The sequence below is a fragment of the Amorphotheca resinae genome (genome assembly GCF_003019875.1).
Source record: "Amorphotheca resinae ATCC 22711 unplaced genomic scaffold M430scaffold_5, whole genome shotgun sequence".
Lineage (NCBI taxonomy): Eukaryota > Fungi > Ascomycota > Leotiomycetes > Helotiales > Amorphothecaceae > Amorphotheca > Amorphotheca resinae.
Window position 1 is genome coordinate 417,738 of NW_020194475.1, and position 14,901 is coordinate 432,638.

Below are 14,901 nucleotides of genomic sequence, written 5' to 3' on the forward strand. Positions count from 1 at the left end.
GATCATTTTCTGGGTGGCTTGCTTAAGCAGGTCGTCTTCGTTGCTGGCCATCGCGAAGTCCTCGCAGCGCGAGCAGCCAGTTTGTAATAGGTATCGATCGAGGCGTCAGTTCGGGTGGATGGTTTTCGGTAGGTGGGGTTTTTTGAGTTGAGTTGGGTTGGGTTGGGGGGGGGAGGAGAGGGGCGGCGGGACGGGGTCTGCGACAAGACAAGACAAGACGAAGTACCCAAGTACCGGAGCCGACGAGATAAGGAGGTCAGGGAGGGCGTCGTGGGGCAGTCGTGAGCGTTGTTGCAGACGGGAGCGTGTTGTGCGTGTTCGTTGGGAGGGGGAGAGATGGAGAGATGAGAGACGAAGAGATGAGAGATGAGAGAAGCCGAGACGAGAAGAGGCAGACGCGAGAGATGAAATGACGGAGAGATGCAGCAGACGAAGGTGGGAGATTGGCAGATTGAGACGGTGGTGGCCCTGGTGGAGTTTTGGTCAAGTCGCAGCGAGCGAAGGGAAGAGTCGGAATGCAGGTTCAACGGATCGTCGTGAATACCTCACTACTGAGAGACGACTCAGCCTAGAACCAGGATGCCACCACTCAGTCGCCGGGCCTAGTGGGAACTGCCCTCGGTAGGGTTTCGTGGCGACACGGATGGATTCTACAGTTCTCCAATTCTACAACTTCTCTACGATCTCATAGGCAAAGACAAGAAAGACAGGGCGAGGCACGGGAAGACGGTAGCTGAGCTGGACTCTGATCTCTCTGGATAACAAGGAGGATTGGGGCTATTCTTGGGGGATCGGGTACTGGGCATTGGGCGCTGGGCATTGGGGGATGCAGTCATTAGTTGTAAACTTGTAGCATTAAAACCCTCGCCCATCCCCACCACCCGACCGGCCCTGGATTCGCGCAGCAGACTGGTCGACTAGGTACGATGATACTATACTACTCGGTACTGGCCTTTGTACTGGCCCTCGAACGAGAGACGAGAGAGAGAGAAAGAGAGATGCTGCAACCACTGCAACCTCCTGGCCCAGCTGGACAGAGACACGGCTGGGAGTGGATGACGGAGGCAATAGGATGACGGTTAGGGATGACGGATGGCGGATGGCGGATGGCGGATGGCGGGGGGGATCTGAGGATCTGAATCTGAGATGCCTTAGTCGAGATAGAGAATAATACAACAATCATACAACAACATCAACAATCGCACTGGGCCACGGTGACTGGGCAGGTTCTCCTTCACTACGCGAGAGGGTTTGGAGCGAATGGTGGACGAGGCGGAGCAGATGTCGAGAAAGGGACAAGGCAATGTTCGCTCCGCCCTTTTTCGCCTTCGCCTTCGCCCTCGCCCTCGCCGAGCTGGGTTGAATTCTTCCGCTGCTCAGGTCTCTTTTTGGTCTTGGATGCTCAATCCGGGTACAATGGGCATGGATGATGAAACGATGATGCCGCTGCTGGCGATGATGCCGATAGTGATCCTGATCCTGCTGCTGCTGGTGACGAAGATATCGGACAGGAACGGTTGAAACAATGGCAACTCCAAGAGAGGGTTTGACGGCAGCTGCACAGCTGTTCAGGTAGATGATAATAAGGTACCTATAGATAATGAAGTTGCCACCGCCCATTATCAAAATATAGAAGCCTACGATCCTATTCTGTACATATCTTCTTACCTTAGATAGAATCAAAGTACGAGACAATACGATGCGATACGATGCAATACGATGCGATACGATGCAGTACAATGCCCCCCGACGATATAACGATCCGTGTGGCAACGTGGGACGCCGGGGCAAGGGGCGGCGGCGTGGTCCTCCGTACAGGGCACCGTATCGATACGTCATATGTTGACCCCTCCCCTTTCCATGCGGCGCCAGACGGATCAAACAAAGTCTTTCATGTGCAAGTACCTAAGGTAATTGTTTTCCTTTTCTTTTACTGCTGTTCTGCTTACTGTTCTGCTTTTACTTTCAATATGACTATTGTTTACCTTCTATCCTATTCCTTTTACCTTTTAAAGTGTGTTTATTTTCATATCTACCTTACTCTATCTCCCCTTTTCTTCCCCCCTCTCTTCCGCTCCCCGCTCCCGGGAGGAGATCCAAGCAACGTCCCGTCGTCAAGCACTGGACAGCCTCTGCGTCTCAACAACAATATACATTGTATCCAAGTACCTACAAGTACATCTATAAAAAGAAGCTGCTGCTGCCTATAGCCCAGCTGAGCCCGAACATATGTGCAACGCGGGCGCTGAAAATCTATCTGTACGCGCCCTGGCATCAGCTTACCTCGTCTGACGGCGAGATTGGTCATCCTTCTTCGATATACGAAGGTACCGTAGAAGTCCCGCATCGAATCGTGCATGATAGGGCGCGCGTGCATAGGTACACTGTAGACATGCTTCTGCCGTGATTGTACAACTATTCTGGGACGGACATTCAGGGGCCAACTGTGTTGATTCCTCTGCCGTGTTGAATCTTCGGGGAATAGAGCTCTAATCACAGAGCGGAGAACCTGTGGATGCTGGATGCTGCCTTCTCACTGTCCATGGGGCAAATACTTACCTAGGTGAGGTATGTAATGTAGCATCAAATTCCCAACATGCCTGTCCACAGTGTAGGTACAGTAAGACATATTTCCCTAGGCTAAACGCCAAACCAAGGGTAAAACTCGGATGTCCTCGAAGGGGAGCCCGATGAGGCTTTGAATCCATGGTGAGCCGGTACGCTCCGTAGTTGATTCCTGAGGCATAAACTAAGGCATGAACTTACGTAAGACGCTGGTTGCTCCTGAGGCATCAACAATTATCCCGTTGCCGTCGTTAGCGGCAGATCTGAAATCTGGTAGCTTCGCGTGTTCACAGAGCGCGACGAATTCGAGAGAGCAAGCCCAACGCTTTCGAGCAGCCAGCAAGACAACCCTTCCTTCTCAGATCATCAAGATGGGTCGCCGACCTGGTAGAGCTGCAGCGAAAAACGCTGCCGCCGCATTGAGTGAGTGCCCGCCCTGTGAAGCCCCGGCGCATCACGCAGAACTAACACCATCCCTCCAAGAAAACACCCCGCAGACATACGATGAGGAGGGCGAGGATGAGCAGATGGTAGATGCGCCAGCGTCTGAAGCTGGCAGCCCAGAGGCGGCCGAGGAAGACAATGCCGAAGAAGAGGAGGAGGAAGAAGATGCGGCTCGAGAATCTGAACCCCCTTCGGGACCAACCACGCCTGCGCCTGAGCCCGTCGTTCGAAAGCGGAGATTGGGCCGCCCGCCAAAGAATAAGCCGCCGGGCTGGGATGACGAAGTCCAGAGGGATCAGTCGGAATCGGGTACACCAGCGAAGAGAGGACGGGGGAGAGGGGGCTTTGGACGTGGCGGTGGCCGCTGGGCACGGCGAGGAGGTCCTTCGCATGTTACTCAGCAGCCAGTTGACAAGGAAGGAAATATGATGGATGTCATCAACGATGAGGTCGAGCTGCCGGAGGACCCAGAGGGCGAGACCAAAGTCGACAAGCTGGGCTATCTTAAGGGTGGACGGGAGTACCGCTGCAGGACATTCACGGTGCTTGGCAGGGGTGAACGACTCTACATGTTGTCTACAGAACCAGCCAGATGTGTGGGATTCCGGGACAGCTATCTCTTCTTCACCAAACACAAACGCCTCTACAAGATCATCATTGACGAGGATGAGAAGCGCGATATGATCGAGCGCGAGCTCATTCCACATTCTTACAAAGGTCGTGCCATCGGTATCGTCACAGCTCGATCAGTATTCCGCGAATTCGGTGCTCAGATCATCGTTGGAGGGAAGAGGATCATTGATGACTACGAGGTTGCCAAGGCGAGGGCCGACGGTGTAGTGGAAGGCGAGTTGGCCGATCCCAACGATACCATCAAGCAGGGCGAGGAATACAACAAGAACCAATATGTCGCATGGCATGGTGCGAGCTCCGTGTACCACTCGGGTGCTCCCACCGTTCCCCTACAGACTGGCAAGGTTGTTGATGGTAAGAAGAAGCGGGTCATGGTCAACGATGTGAACTGGATGTTAGAGCATGCTCGTGAGGCAAGGTACGTGGAGGCACTCACATATCCTAGCAACTTTTCTAACATTGTCGTAGTCGATTCAATTCTACCCTCGGAGCTCTGCGCCGTAACATTATGAACGGTGTCTACGACCCGCACACGAATCAAATGCAGTATCCAAAATCTATGCAACCAACACATGCAAGATGGGAGCAAGTTGATGACTACGCCGAAGCCGAAGCCGAAGCCAATGGCAAACTTCCCAACGGCCATCCACACGAGCCTCGGGAGGATGAGAAGAAGAGTATTTTCACTCCCGTCAAGCCATTATATTCCCGGAATTACATGATTATCGACACCATGTATGAATCGGCGCCAGCATCAAATCTCGGCGTTCCGGGTCCAGACGGCGATGATTACGACATAGGATTCAACGGGCTTTCAAGCGTGCCCCCTGAGATCAAAGCCGAGCTGCCCCCCGAATGCCTCGCAGCTTTCAACAAAGCTCTAGAGAAGGAATTGCAGTGGAAGAACAGATGGGGATCCGAGAGCACTGATGCGAGGAGGAAACAACCGATTATTGATAAGGGGCTCGTCATACTATAGATTATAGATGGGGGGCGGGAGGGTGGGTGAGTGAGGGAATTGTTGGAGTCTTCTTGTGTACAACACGGCTTTTATTTTAGGGACGCTTTTGATACCGGGATAGGTAGGTAGGTGTATGGTGTCTGTCTGTCAGCTGGCGAAGAAAGCCAGATTCAACTGGCGTTGGCCCGGAAATTATTGAAGTGAAGTTGTATTATTTTCGGGTAACATGACGGGATTGAAATGAAAATAATAAATTCCTGACTGCACTTTGGCAAGTGAGTTTTTTGTGCTGGGTTGGAATGAATGAATATAAGCAGCCTTTGATCCTGTGTGGTCATGAGCAAAAAATGATCAGAGGCGATTGACAACATTCACAGCAAAACGCCAGCCAGCCAGCTATCAATTTATACATACATACACAGATATGAAATTTAACGCTTCTCTATCTTCCAGATTGCTTCCATTCACACGAACCAAATTCTTCTTGTATATATATCTAGAAACAACAACTGGTTTTTTTATTGTCTACCTTACCTCCCTTCTCTCTCTCTCTTGCTCTCTCTCCCCCTCGTATCTCCTTTTCCCTTTCCTCACCACTCTATTCACTATTCAACTGTCTATTCCTGTATCATCAATCAATCAATCATCCTCTGAAATCTCCCCCCCTTAATTTTAACCCCTCACTCACCATCCATCTCACATTCACATTCACATTTCCCATACAAACCAACCTTCCGAAACCTCAATATATAATTATTATCCACCCCGAGTCCGTAGCCAAAGCATGAGATCTCGATCTCGAGCTTTGAAAGGTCGAAAGATTTTCATTGCCGATATTGAGGATATTGGGGATTGTTCTTGTTGAGGAAGAGAAGTTGGGGGGAGGAGGGGGTGTTGTGGGTTTGGATTGAGGGAGAGGAAGAAAGAAAGAAAGAAAACTAGAGGTGGGTGTCTTCTTATGTACTGAAAAAGGGAGGGGTGGATCGCGGGGATGGATTTATTGGGGTATTGTAGAAGAATAGAAGAGCACATTTGCTCCAGTATCTACCTACCTATATGTATAGCTAGCTATGTGTACAGATAGATTAGATATTCATTCATTCATTAATCCCAGGCATACCTTACCTTATCTTACCTCCCTCTCTTGCTACACCTTAAATACAGTTTAAATAGAGCCACGGCCGGTAAGGCAGAGAGTTGATGTACGGGATTAGAGACCTAGGCAGATATCCAGAGAGCAGCCAGCCAGTCCCTATTTTCTTCTTGTGTGTCTAAGAAGAAAGGAAGAAGAAAGGAAGAAGGAAAGAAAGAAGGAGAAGTAAGGAGTTCCTATCCCTTCCTAGCTATATCCTCTTCTTAAACGCATCAGCCCAGGAGCATGAAAGGAAGGAAAACGAGGCGCGTCCTCTATATCTTTATCTCTCATACCTTACCTACCTTATAAAATATGATATAACATGAGGTAACACAATCAACCCCTCCTCACTCCAAGACCCAAAACACCCCCCCTCCCCCCACCCCCCAAGAAATCTCTTCCCATCCACCCAAGACAAGCACTCCGCTGCACGCCCCAGCAAAACCACGCATCGTTGGGCCGCAAGGCGGTAAACCCCTCTCTCTCCTCCCCCTCCCTGTACCTGCGAGAGTGACGACATCACACATATATTTCCGTAAAGGAAGGAAGGAACAGAAGGAAGGAAGGAACATGAGGAACATGAGGGGGCGTATGCATGTTTGCTGATTCTACTAACCTAAGGTAGCTTTATTTAGCTTTATTCATTACATTTGCCTTACGCCGTTGTTGTTAGGTACCTAAGGTAGGTAGTTACTAAGGTACTGGAGAGTGAGGGGGAGGGGGAAGGGGGAAGGGGGTGAATAATGATCCGGGTTTCCTTTACGATTGACTATTATTTCCGGGTGTTGATCTGGGTGGAGGGGAGAGGATGATGTGATGTGATGGTGGGGGTTGATAGGGTGTGAGATAGAGATGGAGTTGGAGATGGAGAGAGAGATATGTGGAAGGATTGTTCTGTATGTACCTAGGTACTGTATATGCGTTGAGACTGGTGAGGTAGAAGTTCGAGAGGGACGGGAGATATACTGCGTGTCTTGTATTAGGTGTGTAGGAATCGAACGTTATCTCTCCCAGTTCTTGGGAAGTATATCCATCTATCGTCTACCTCGTTGTTCATCTTCAGTTCATCTATATTTTGTTTTATATTTTACGAACTTCCCGTGTATAGAGATATTATTTCATCTTTCCCCTCCCTCCCCCATCTCGGCTTTAAACGGAGCGGAGAAGTGAGGAGGAGGAGGAGGAGGAGGAGGAGGTGGCGCCAGGATGAAAGGATGATGGTGTCTCATGGAAAGATGGAAAGATGGATGTACGTCTACCCTCACCCATCATATCCTGAGATGGAATGAGAAGCAGAAGAGGGGAAGCCGGATTCCGAGACTGAGGAGAAAACCGGGTAAGGCTTGTCCTGTAATGTAGTATGATACCGTAGCAACGCTTCTCGACAATCATCGATGCTTGCTTACCTTACCTTACCTACTCCGTAGAGCGGAGATTGATTCCCCCCCTCGCTCTCCAAAGGCAACTGGATCATGCCTATGTACCACATGTGGTACCTGCGGATGAGAATACCCGCGGAGTAGAAATCACTGCCCTCGGGCTTGGCACATTATACGCGTACTGTAGTCTGAACCGTATGGGCGGAGTATTTGCATTCCCTTCCATCGATGATCGATCATCGAGCGGACAACGACTACGGAGTAATAAGGGTCCTTTTCTCATCAGGGGTTGGGGGTCCTCCGGCCAACGAGAGGCGCGAGATTATTTGATCTCGACCTTTTTGCTTTTTGCAAGTCACGTCCACAACAACGGGCGCAGGGCGTGGGGCTTTCATACACTGGTGGCGGAGGCGGACAAATTATTCGGCGATAAAATTCATAAAGGGTCTTTGTCGTCTGGTCGCGAGGAGGAGGGCGTGGCGAATCAGACGGGCGGCTTCGATGTTGAGGAAACTTAGTAGGTAGTGCTGGCTTCTAGTAGTCAGGGGTTGAGGCTTGAGCATTTCCACACGAATCTAGGCCTTGGGTCTGTGGTGGCGGAGAGTTTCCCAATTTTTTTCTTTCTTTTTTTTTTTTTTTTTTTTCTCTCTGTTCCCTTCTTGAACCCTTTGGTACCTAAAATTCCTTTCCACATGGATGATTGGGAGTCTGGACCATCGAGAAACTGGTGGTCCAGTCAGCAGATGTGTTATTGCCCAGTACCACACACAGCGGCGTGATTTAGCACCGAGTAACATTCCAATATACAGACTGTCCAGTGTCCCTCGTAATCTTATCGACGAGCACGCGGCTACTGTACTGTATGCAGACGGAGGTAGGATGGATTTGCTGCATCTCTGGTGGGTCTCTCGATATCTGCGCCCAACCTGCCACCTTCGTGAGAAAAGAAGAAAAAGAATGGGGGAGCAAGAGATCAGTGGAGTCCCTGGATGCGTCCAGCGTGGTGGAACCTGCAGTCGAGGGCATGAGACCTTCCTGCCGTAAGCCTCGCACTCCGTGGGATCTTCCTGGCTCGTAGAGTTGTAGAGGTCGTGGGATGCCCTCTGCCCCGTAGGCTCTTGCTGAGTGGTTAGCTGGGCGCTCCGATGTCCTCGAGACGGGACGCCTTGTCGTGGCGGACATGCTCCCTTGGTCAGAGGCTCAATATATGTCCCTCTCAGGACGTGAGTGCAGGACTAGATGCCGCCCGAGTCAAAATCAAGAGGGCGACGGCCTTCCTAATAGCTGGCGGGCCAATGGGCATCATCGTGGTGTTTCCTGGCGGCCACGAATCCACGGGAGCACGAACCCACGATGATCAGCAGCAGTGAGGAGGCGGCGAGGGGGGCCAGTGTGGCCAGTGGACAGTGGACAGTAGACAGTAGACTGGTAAACTGGTAGACTGGTGAACTGTGAACTGCTGGTAAACTGGCCTGACTCTGGGCCGATGCGTCGCCGTGCAATGGGAAAATGGGAATTATGGAGTAGGAGTATAGCACAGTACTCCATCCAGTGACTACAGTAGTATCCGCTGGTGAGGCAAAGGACTGCAGCAGCCACCTGGCCACCGCCGTTTTGCTCAGTTCGTCAGTCAGTCGCTCGGCCCAGCTGGTCCAGAGGTCAAAACAGAAGCGATCCAGCTGTTTCAACTGGTGGAACCGGGCCCCAGTGGCAGCTGGTCCACGACTCCTCCAGCCTCCAGGCGGGTGACTCGGGGATGTGAGTGATACTGCTACTTTACACCGTACAGCCCTCTGTAATCCGGAGGAAGTGGAGGAGACTCGGGCTGGCTCCGGAGCGTCCACAACAGCAGCGAGGAGTCGAGGACCAGGCCCGGGTCGATTACAGAGTATTGGTACAGTATTGCCATCCCGCGGCAGATGAGAGGGCAGATGAGGGCAGAGGAGCATGGAGATTGGAAGAGGGCACAATAATCGTCATGATTACAGCACAGAGTACAGAGTACCATTGAATGCATCTTTCTTTTGCCGCACATCGTCTTCCTCTCTCTCCCTGCAGGCGTGGACAGCCGCAGGACCTTGGGAAAGAAAAAGGAGAAAGGGTCTAAGGTAGTGGCAGAAGTACCTTACTACATACAGATGGGTAAAAATAGCCAAAACAACCACACATATTGTCCGATGGCAGAGACAGTCGTTGGTAATCACAATAATAAATAGAAGGAAATACCGGTAATAGCCATAATACCAGGCCCTGGATACCTCAGGTACATTGCCTGGGATACGGTATACCACTACTGTAATCACCTGCCTGACCGTTGGCCAGGCCAAACAACAATAGCCGACCGGCCCTCGCATCTGATCTCAATAATTATCCACCCTTCGATTCGATTTCCCGTCTTTCCCACACCCACTCTACCCCCATCTCCTCTCCTCTCTCCTCCCTCCCTCCTCCCCTCCCCTTCTCTTCTCTTCTTCTTCAGTGAAGAAGTGAAACACTCCTCCCATCCGCCTCTTCCCTCCCGACGTCTCTTCGAGGTACGGTCCACCCGCGCGAACTTTGGATCGCGGCCCTGGCATTTGCCTGTGAGGCTTTCCGACGCTGGACACTGGACAAAAGGTGAATCTGCTACCGCATCACAACGACCATTCGTCAAAGGTTGTGAATAGGAATCAGGTTAGTACAATGATTTATTTATATTCCCCCCAGTCTGTACTCGGCTTCCCAAGTTCAACCCGGCCACTTCCTCATCGATCACTTTGGGCCTTGTTGCGCAACTTGTTTCCACGGCAGCGCGACTTGGGGGACGAGCCTTCACAACATCTCCCGGTGGCGTTCCTGATCTCCAAAGCCTCTACCCCCTCCGACATCTACTCCCTTGTGCTGGATCATCCAAACGCCATCAGACAGCCGTCACTGGTGCTAGCCGCATCAATTTTTGTTACACCCCTTTCCGAGGCGTGCCAGTTTCTGCACCGGCTCTGCTCGATCTTCTGCTAGAACATTTGCTGACCTTCTGCAAGACCTACCAGATCCAGAAGACTCGGGCAACTACTCCTCGCACATGGTCGGTTCGATCTGAACGTGTGTATCGGTGTCTAAGCACTGTTCTTTGCTGCGTCGTCGAATAATTTTTCGTCACCTCCATTCACTTGCGCGGTCACATAAAAAGTTTTGCCCTACGACCACTTCGATCTATGGCGGATTCACGACAGTAGAGTTCTCTGGTTTTTCGCTCTTTGATCTACCTCGCCGTCACGCACTACTCGCCGGACCCTTCGACTTCATATCCTCACAAGCTTTGGACAGCTTCTCGCTACATAACTTTCCCCCTCGGTCAGAGCAGGAAAGTTCTTGCACACCGACAAGATTCATCGGAATCTTCGTCGGCCTCTCGAATCTCGCCCATCATGCTTCCTGGAGGTGTCTGCGCGGTGCTGGACTACGAGGTAGACCAGATGACCGACTATGTTTCTGAAATGGCACAACGACTCATCCTTCCTGGTTCTGCTGTCTCCCCTGCTTTCCGCAAGTTTGTCTCGGGTCTCCTCTCATCCACGAGACTTCCCACCACTACCATCCTTCTCGGAATGAACTACCTCGCCAGACGAGTCAACATGCTCAATGCTGCTGGTGGATTCAAGCCTACTGATGGAGAGGTATGGCGGATGTTGACTATTGGTCTGGTTCTGGGAAGCAAGTTCTTGGATGACAACACGTTCCAGAATCGATCATGGTCTGAGGTCAGTGGCATCGCCGTCTCTGAATTGAACACGCTTGAGCACAAGTGGTTGGAATCCATCTCATGGAACCTGTACGTCAACCTTGACGAGAGTAAGGATTACAACGCCTGGTTGCAGAGTTGGCGCGACTGGCTCGAGCAGAAGAACCTCCAGCGTACTGCTACGCTGGAGCGCCTTGCACCTCTTGCCCCCATCGATACCAACGTCCAGAGAAACCGCCCGTATCCGCAAAGCTACGGTTATCCAAAGACCGCATCGCGAGAGCGCGCTCAGACTGGCTACATGGCTCAATACCAACACCCTGCTTGGTCGAACTCGTATCCCACTCCTCAGCTCACTCCTCCCTCGGCACCTCATTCCGGCGTCAACACTCCAGACTACTTCAGCGCTCCCGGTGGAGGTCTTCGATACGGTGATTGGGGCTTGTTTGATCAATACTCGAGGGGATTCCAACCGCCACCCCATGCCACATACGTTCCTGCTCGCGTTGCTTCCTACCACACGCCATTCACGAACCATTACAGCAATCACTACGGTGGAAACATCTGGGATCCCAATGTCGTGGATTGCCCCTGCCACGCCTGCAATCCTCATATGAAGCAGCCATACTTTATGAATGCTCATGCATACGGACAGCAGATCGTTGCCGGATAATCGTGTCCTGGTTGCAATGCCGACATTTCGATCACTTGATTTTCGAGCTCCGATTGGCAAACTTTACTACCATTCTTCGGCATAATACCCTCGATGCCTAGCGCATCGCCACAAAAGTTCTTGCATTCTGTTTCTAGCGTTTTCAGCGCCCGTCACGTTCAGAGGTGCCGTCATCCGGCCGGTCTTCAAAAGCTCAGGCAGGGTTGATAATATTGTGTACGGCGACCTCATACCCCAAAATTATGATCTCGAGTTGCGTTGCGCCCTTCGCGGCGGCTGCCTCGATCTTACGACCTTTTCCTTGCACATTCTTGATATTGTGGCGTTGCATCAGCGAGTCTTAGATATTTCATTTGTCCTTCGAAACAGGATGGGCATGGGCTGGATGGATATCTGGTCTGGTGTTTGGGTGACGGAGAGGGGTCTTAGTGTTGCTGATTTCTTTCTTATTTTTTTTTCTGCACATAACGATCTTCTTCTAGACTTGCGACCGGTTCATCCTGGTCTCATGAAAAACATTTGGGCTGCCGTCTTTTCGGCCCGCCACCCAAAAATTTGTAATTAGGCGATTCTTTTTTCATTTGTTTTTCCCTCTTCTTGTACTATGGTTTTGAATTTGGATGGGTGGGCTTCTCATTATGGGAGCGGCTCGCATGCGCAAAATGGAAGGGATGGGATGGATCTTTTTTTTCTTTTTCTTCGATTCATAGCGATGGACATCAGAATGAGCTAGTCCTGGCTTACCCTCTCCCGGTTGACTATCAGGGGGGTTTGGGGGTGCGAATTTCTCGCGTGGTATGGGATGACAGGTTGAGAGAGGAGTGGAAAATTACGTTTGACAGCTGGTTTGCTGGAATTAGCAGCAGGGGGTTTACTTCATGAGGGCTGGGCTTTGGCTTTTGCCTTCTTTGGCTCAACTTCGCCCTGGGGCTGGATAAAGATACGAAGTTATGAATTCTTTTCGAAGGGCAACCTAGCAGTCTGCTCCGCACACATCGTCCTCTTGCCTCACCGGCAGATGATAGATAGAGATTAATGAAGACCCTTGTTGCCTTCGCCTTCTTCGCACCCCCTTGCTTGACACAATCCCTTCGTATTACATTACTCGTCGCGTACCTATCTCCCGACATGTGCAAGACGATGCCCTACCTATCCGCCTCATGTACATTGATTGTACAGTAACATCACGCTGACGAACCCCAAACCCACCTCCCGGAGATATCGGTCCCGCCGGCCCCTCCCAAAATTTCCCAACAAAGTCCACCACCCCCGGGAAGTTCGCAGGTCCTCGTCCCGCTGTCATGTCATGTCATCCCCGTACCGCAATCCCGCTCGTCTGTACTTGTTGTAGATATGATTGAGAACCGGATGGGATGAGATGAGAAACACGATCGATGTCCTCGGTAGGTAAGGTAAGGTAGGTTTCAGGTATAAGGTAAAGGTAGTTCGTGTAAACAACAAGCCTTGGTTACCTAGTTAGGCAGGTCTCGCGCTTCGTATTTTAAATTCTCCGAATGAATGTTCTTGATTCATTGTTATTTTTGTGAATGAGATACCTATAGCAAGTATGATCTTGTTTACTTATTACCTACCTAGGTATGGAGGTACTAACTAACTAACTACTCAGTACTCTCTAGCCCCTACCTACTTGATTTATCTTAGACAGATCTTGATATCTTGATATAGGTCGCTTGTTATGCAGGTTTTAGATTCTTTGCATAAGATACCTAGGGTAGGTATTGTAGAGACATGCTTTTTCTTCCGAAAGAAAGCTTGAGAAGGACGTGGTTTCATGGATACGTATTGGGTTGCATGAATGACGAAGCTGAAAAGAAATGGAGAGGAAAGCTTGCTTGCCGGTATGGGGTTAGGGAACTAGGTAGTTGTGATGATTGGGAAGAGGGCTTGAGAGGTAGGTAAGTAGGTATGGAAAGGGGAAGAAAGTGACGATATAGATGGATAGATAGGTTGGAGATTAGTATGTCATCTATCTATCTAGGTAAGTAGGTACCTATAGGTAAGGTTGGGCGCATTCATTCATCTACCCATCTCCATTTCTTGAACACCATAGAATCCACCCTCCAGCTTTTCGTTTCCTTTCTCTCCCTTTATTGACTATCTCCCTCCCTCCCCCACCCCCCTCTCTCTTTCCATCGTGCCATAAGAGAGGGAATGAAGCGCGATTCTAACCCGCTCTCCTGTAATCTACCTATCCCAGCCATGCACGCACGCTCGCTTCTAGGGCGCAAAGCATCGTCCGCGCTTGGGAAAGGAACCATAGCCTGAGTTGAACATTATTTACGAAGGGACGAGCGGCTAGTTGCTGAGTTACGCCACGCTTTGGCTTGGGATTGGGAAGGTGCTGGGTTGGTCCATTGGGGTGTTTTTGTGCGCGTCTTAGAGGAGAGGGAGTTGAATGGCTAAGAGGTTCGTAACGCGTCGAGGCCGTATTTGAGGTCCAGGAGCGAGGAAAATGATGGTTATGATCTGGCCAGGAGTACAAAGTTGTTGGAATAAGGGAAGGGATATTAGGGTTGGTGTTATACGGCTTGGGGTGAGGAGGGAAGGAAAGGAGGTTAGTTGGCAGATTGGGAGAGTGGCTGCCATTATATCCATAACTCATGGAGGCAACCAGACCGGCAAAGGCTGAGACTCAGCAGAAGAAACCTGGCAGGCCACAGAAGATCACTCAGATCAGATGAACCAATCCCCATCCACTGTACAATCTTCGATTCATAGATATACACATCCCCAACCCCAAGACCCCATGCTCACGCACGCATCATTAAGGATCCTCCCCTTCTAAATCTAGTGAGCCGCATGCTCCTCCTCCTCCAACAGTCCATCCTCAAACCAGTCGAGCTCCTTCTCCGGGGTGCCGTCCGCGGATTGGCCCTCGACCTCCACCGTGCTGGCCTCGTACGCCTTCAGCTCGTTCGCGATATCAGTCTCCTCGGGGGACTTGGGAGCCTTGGGTGGGCTCCATTTCAGGACGTGGCCCTCGGCGTCGCTGGCCTTGACCGCGGGCGCCTTGTACGCCTTGAGCTCCTTGAGGTAGAGGTCCTGGATGAGGTCCGCTGCGCCGGGAAACGTGTTATGTTAGCCGGGAGTGCTCGGAGGCCAAGAGATTGCATGGAGGAGGGACAGCGAGCTCAGGAATCTCATGCTCCGGGATGGAATGGGAGGGCGGACGAACCTTGACGGATGGCGGAGGCGACGAATGTGCGCTTGGTGGTCAGCCCGGTAGCTTGCTGTCTCGCGACGCGGGCAAGCGACGAGCGCTGAGAGCGTTAGCCAGCTGCAGATGGTCAGGAGCTGGGGAGGACACCTACAGAGGCTCTGAGTGATTGTGCGAGCATGATGACAGGTCTGGTGTTTGTCAATTGCGGA

General features: G+C 51.2%; 5 protein-coding genes across 5 annotated transcripts; 2 read left to right on the forward strand and 3 right to left on the reverse strand.

Annotated features, from left to right (window-relative positions):
- Positions 1-612: 612 nt before the first annotated feature.
- Positions 613-1,197, reverse strand: M430DRAFT_34472 (hypothetical protein). Its single transcript, XM_024866562.1, has one exon. The coding sequence runs from the start codon at positions 870-872 to the stop codon at positions 678-680; it is 195 nt and encodes a 64-aa protein (XP_024721352.1). The 5' UTR covers positions 873-1,197; the 3' UTR covers positions 613-677.
- On the reverse strand, positions 1,026-1,656 carry M430DRAFT_229136 (hypothetical protein). Its single transcript, XM_024864792.1, has one exon. It carries the CDS (start codon positions 1,618-1,620, stop codon positions 1,180-1,182), a length of 441 nt encoding a protein of 146 aa, XP_024721353.1. The 5' UTR covers positions 1,621-1,656; the 3' UTR covers positions 1,026-1,179.
- A 1,199-nt stretch (positions 1,657-2,855) lies between these two features.
- Positions 2,856-4,908, forward strand: M430DRAFT_119483 (hypothetical protein). The gene is made up of 3 exons (XM_024861747.1): positions 2,856-2,988; positions 3,049-4,060; positions 4,111-4,908. The coding sequence occupies exons 1-3, from the start codon at positions 2,937-2,939 to the stop codon at positions 4,619-4,621; spliced, it is 1,575 nt and encodes a 524-aa protein (XP_024721354.1). The 5' UTR covers positions 2,856-2,936; the 3' UTR covers positions 4,622-4,908.
- A 5,616-nt stretch (positions 4,909-10,524) lies between these two features.
- M430DRAFT_27170 (hypothetical protein) lies at positions 10,525-11,511 on the forward strand (the record flags this gene model as incomplete). The annotated part of the gene is made up of 1 exon (XM_024865540.1): positions 10,525-11,511. The coding sequence occupies one exon, from the start codon at positions 10,525-10,527 to the stop codon at positions 11,509-11,511; it is 987 nt and encodes a 328-aa protein (XP_024721355.1).
- A 2,767-nt stretch (positions 11,512-14,278) lies between these two features.
- M430DRAFT_119489 (hypothetical protein) lies at positions 14,279-14,885 on the reverse strand. Its single transcript, XM_024861748.1, has 3 exons — positions 14,844-14,885; positions 14,708-14,792; positions 14,279-14,588 (listed from the first exon to the last, which is right to left on the reverse strand). The coding sequence occupies exons 1-3, from the start codon at positions 14,868-14,870 to the stop codon at positions 14,320-14,322; spliced, it is 381 nt and encodes a 126-aa protein (XP_024721356.1). The 5' UTR covers positions 14,871-14,885; the 3' UTR covers positions 14,279-14,319.
- Between the last annotated feature and the right edge of the window lie 16 nt (positions 14,886-14,901).

Excerpts from the sequence above, each read along its gene's own strand:
- M430DRAFT_119489 (XM_024861748.1), bottom strand. The coding sequence starts at position 14,870 with ATGCTCGCACAATCACTCAGAGCCTCT. Across the intron at positions 14,793-14,843 it reads CACAATCACTCAGAGCCTCT|CGCTCGTCGCTTGCCCGCGT; the intron begins GTAGGTGTCCTC and ends TAACGCTCTCAG. Across the intron at positions 14,589-14,707 it reads CGCCTCCGCCATCCGTCAAG|CGGACCTCATCCAGGACCTC; the intron begins GTTCGTCCGCCC and ends TTCCCGGCGCAG.
- M430DRAFT_229136 (XM_024864792.1), bottom strand. The coding sequence starts at position 1,620 with ATGGGCGGTGGCAACTTCATTATCTATAGGTACCTTATTATCATCTAC.
- M430DRAFT_119483 (XM_024861747.1), top strand. The coding sequence starts at position 2,937 with ATGGGTCGCCGACCTGGTAGAGCTGCAGCGAAAAACGCTGCCGCCGCA. Across the intron at positions 2,989-3,048 it reads AAACGCTGCCGCCGCATTGA|AAAACACCCCGCAGACATAC; the intron begins GTGAGTGCCCGC and ends CATCCCTCCAAG. Across the intron at positions 4,061-4,110 it reads GAGCATGCTCGTGAGGCAAG|TCGATTCAATTCTACCCTCG; the intron begins GTACGTGGAGGC and ends ACATTGTCGTAG.
- M430DRAFT_34472 (XM_024866562.1), bottom strand. The coding sequence starts at position 872 with ATGGGCGAGGGTTTTAATGCTACAAGTTTACAACTAATGACTGCATCC.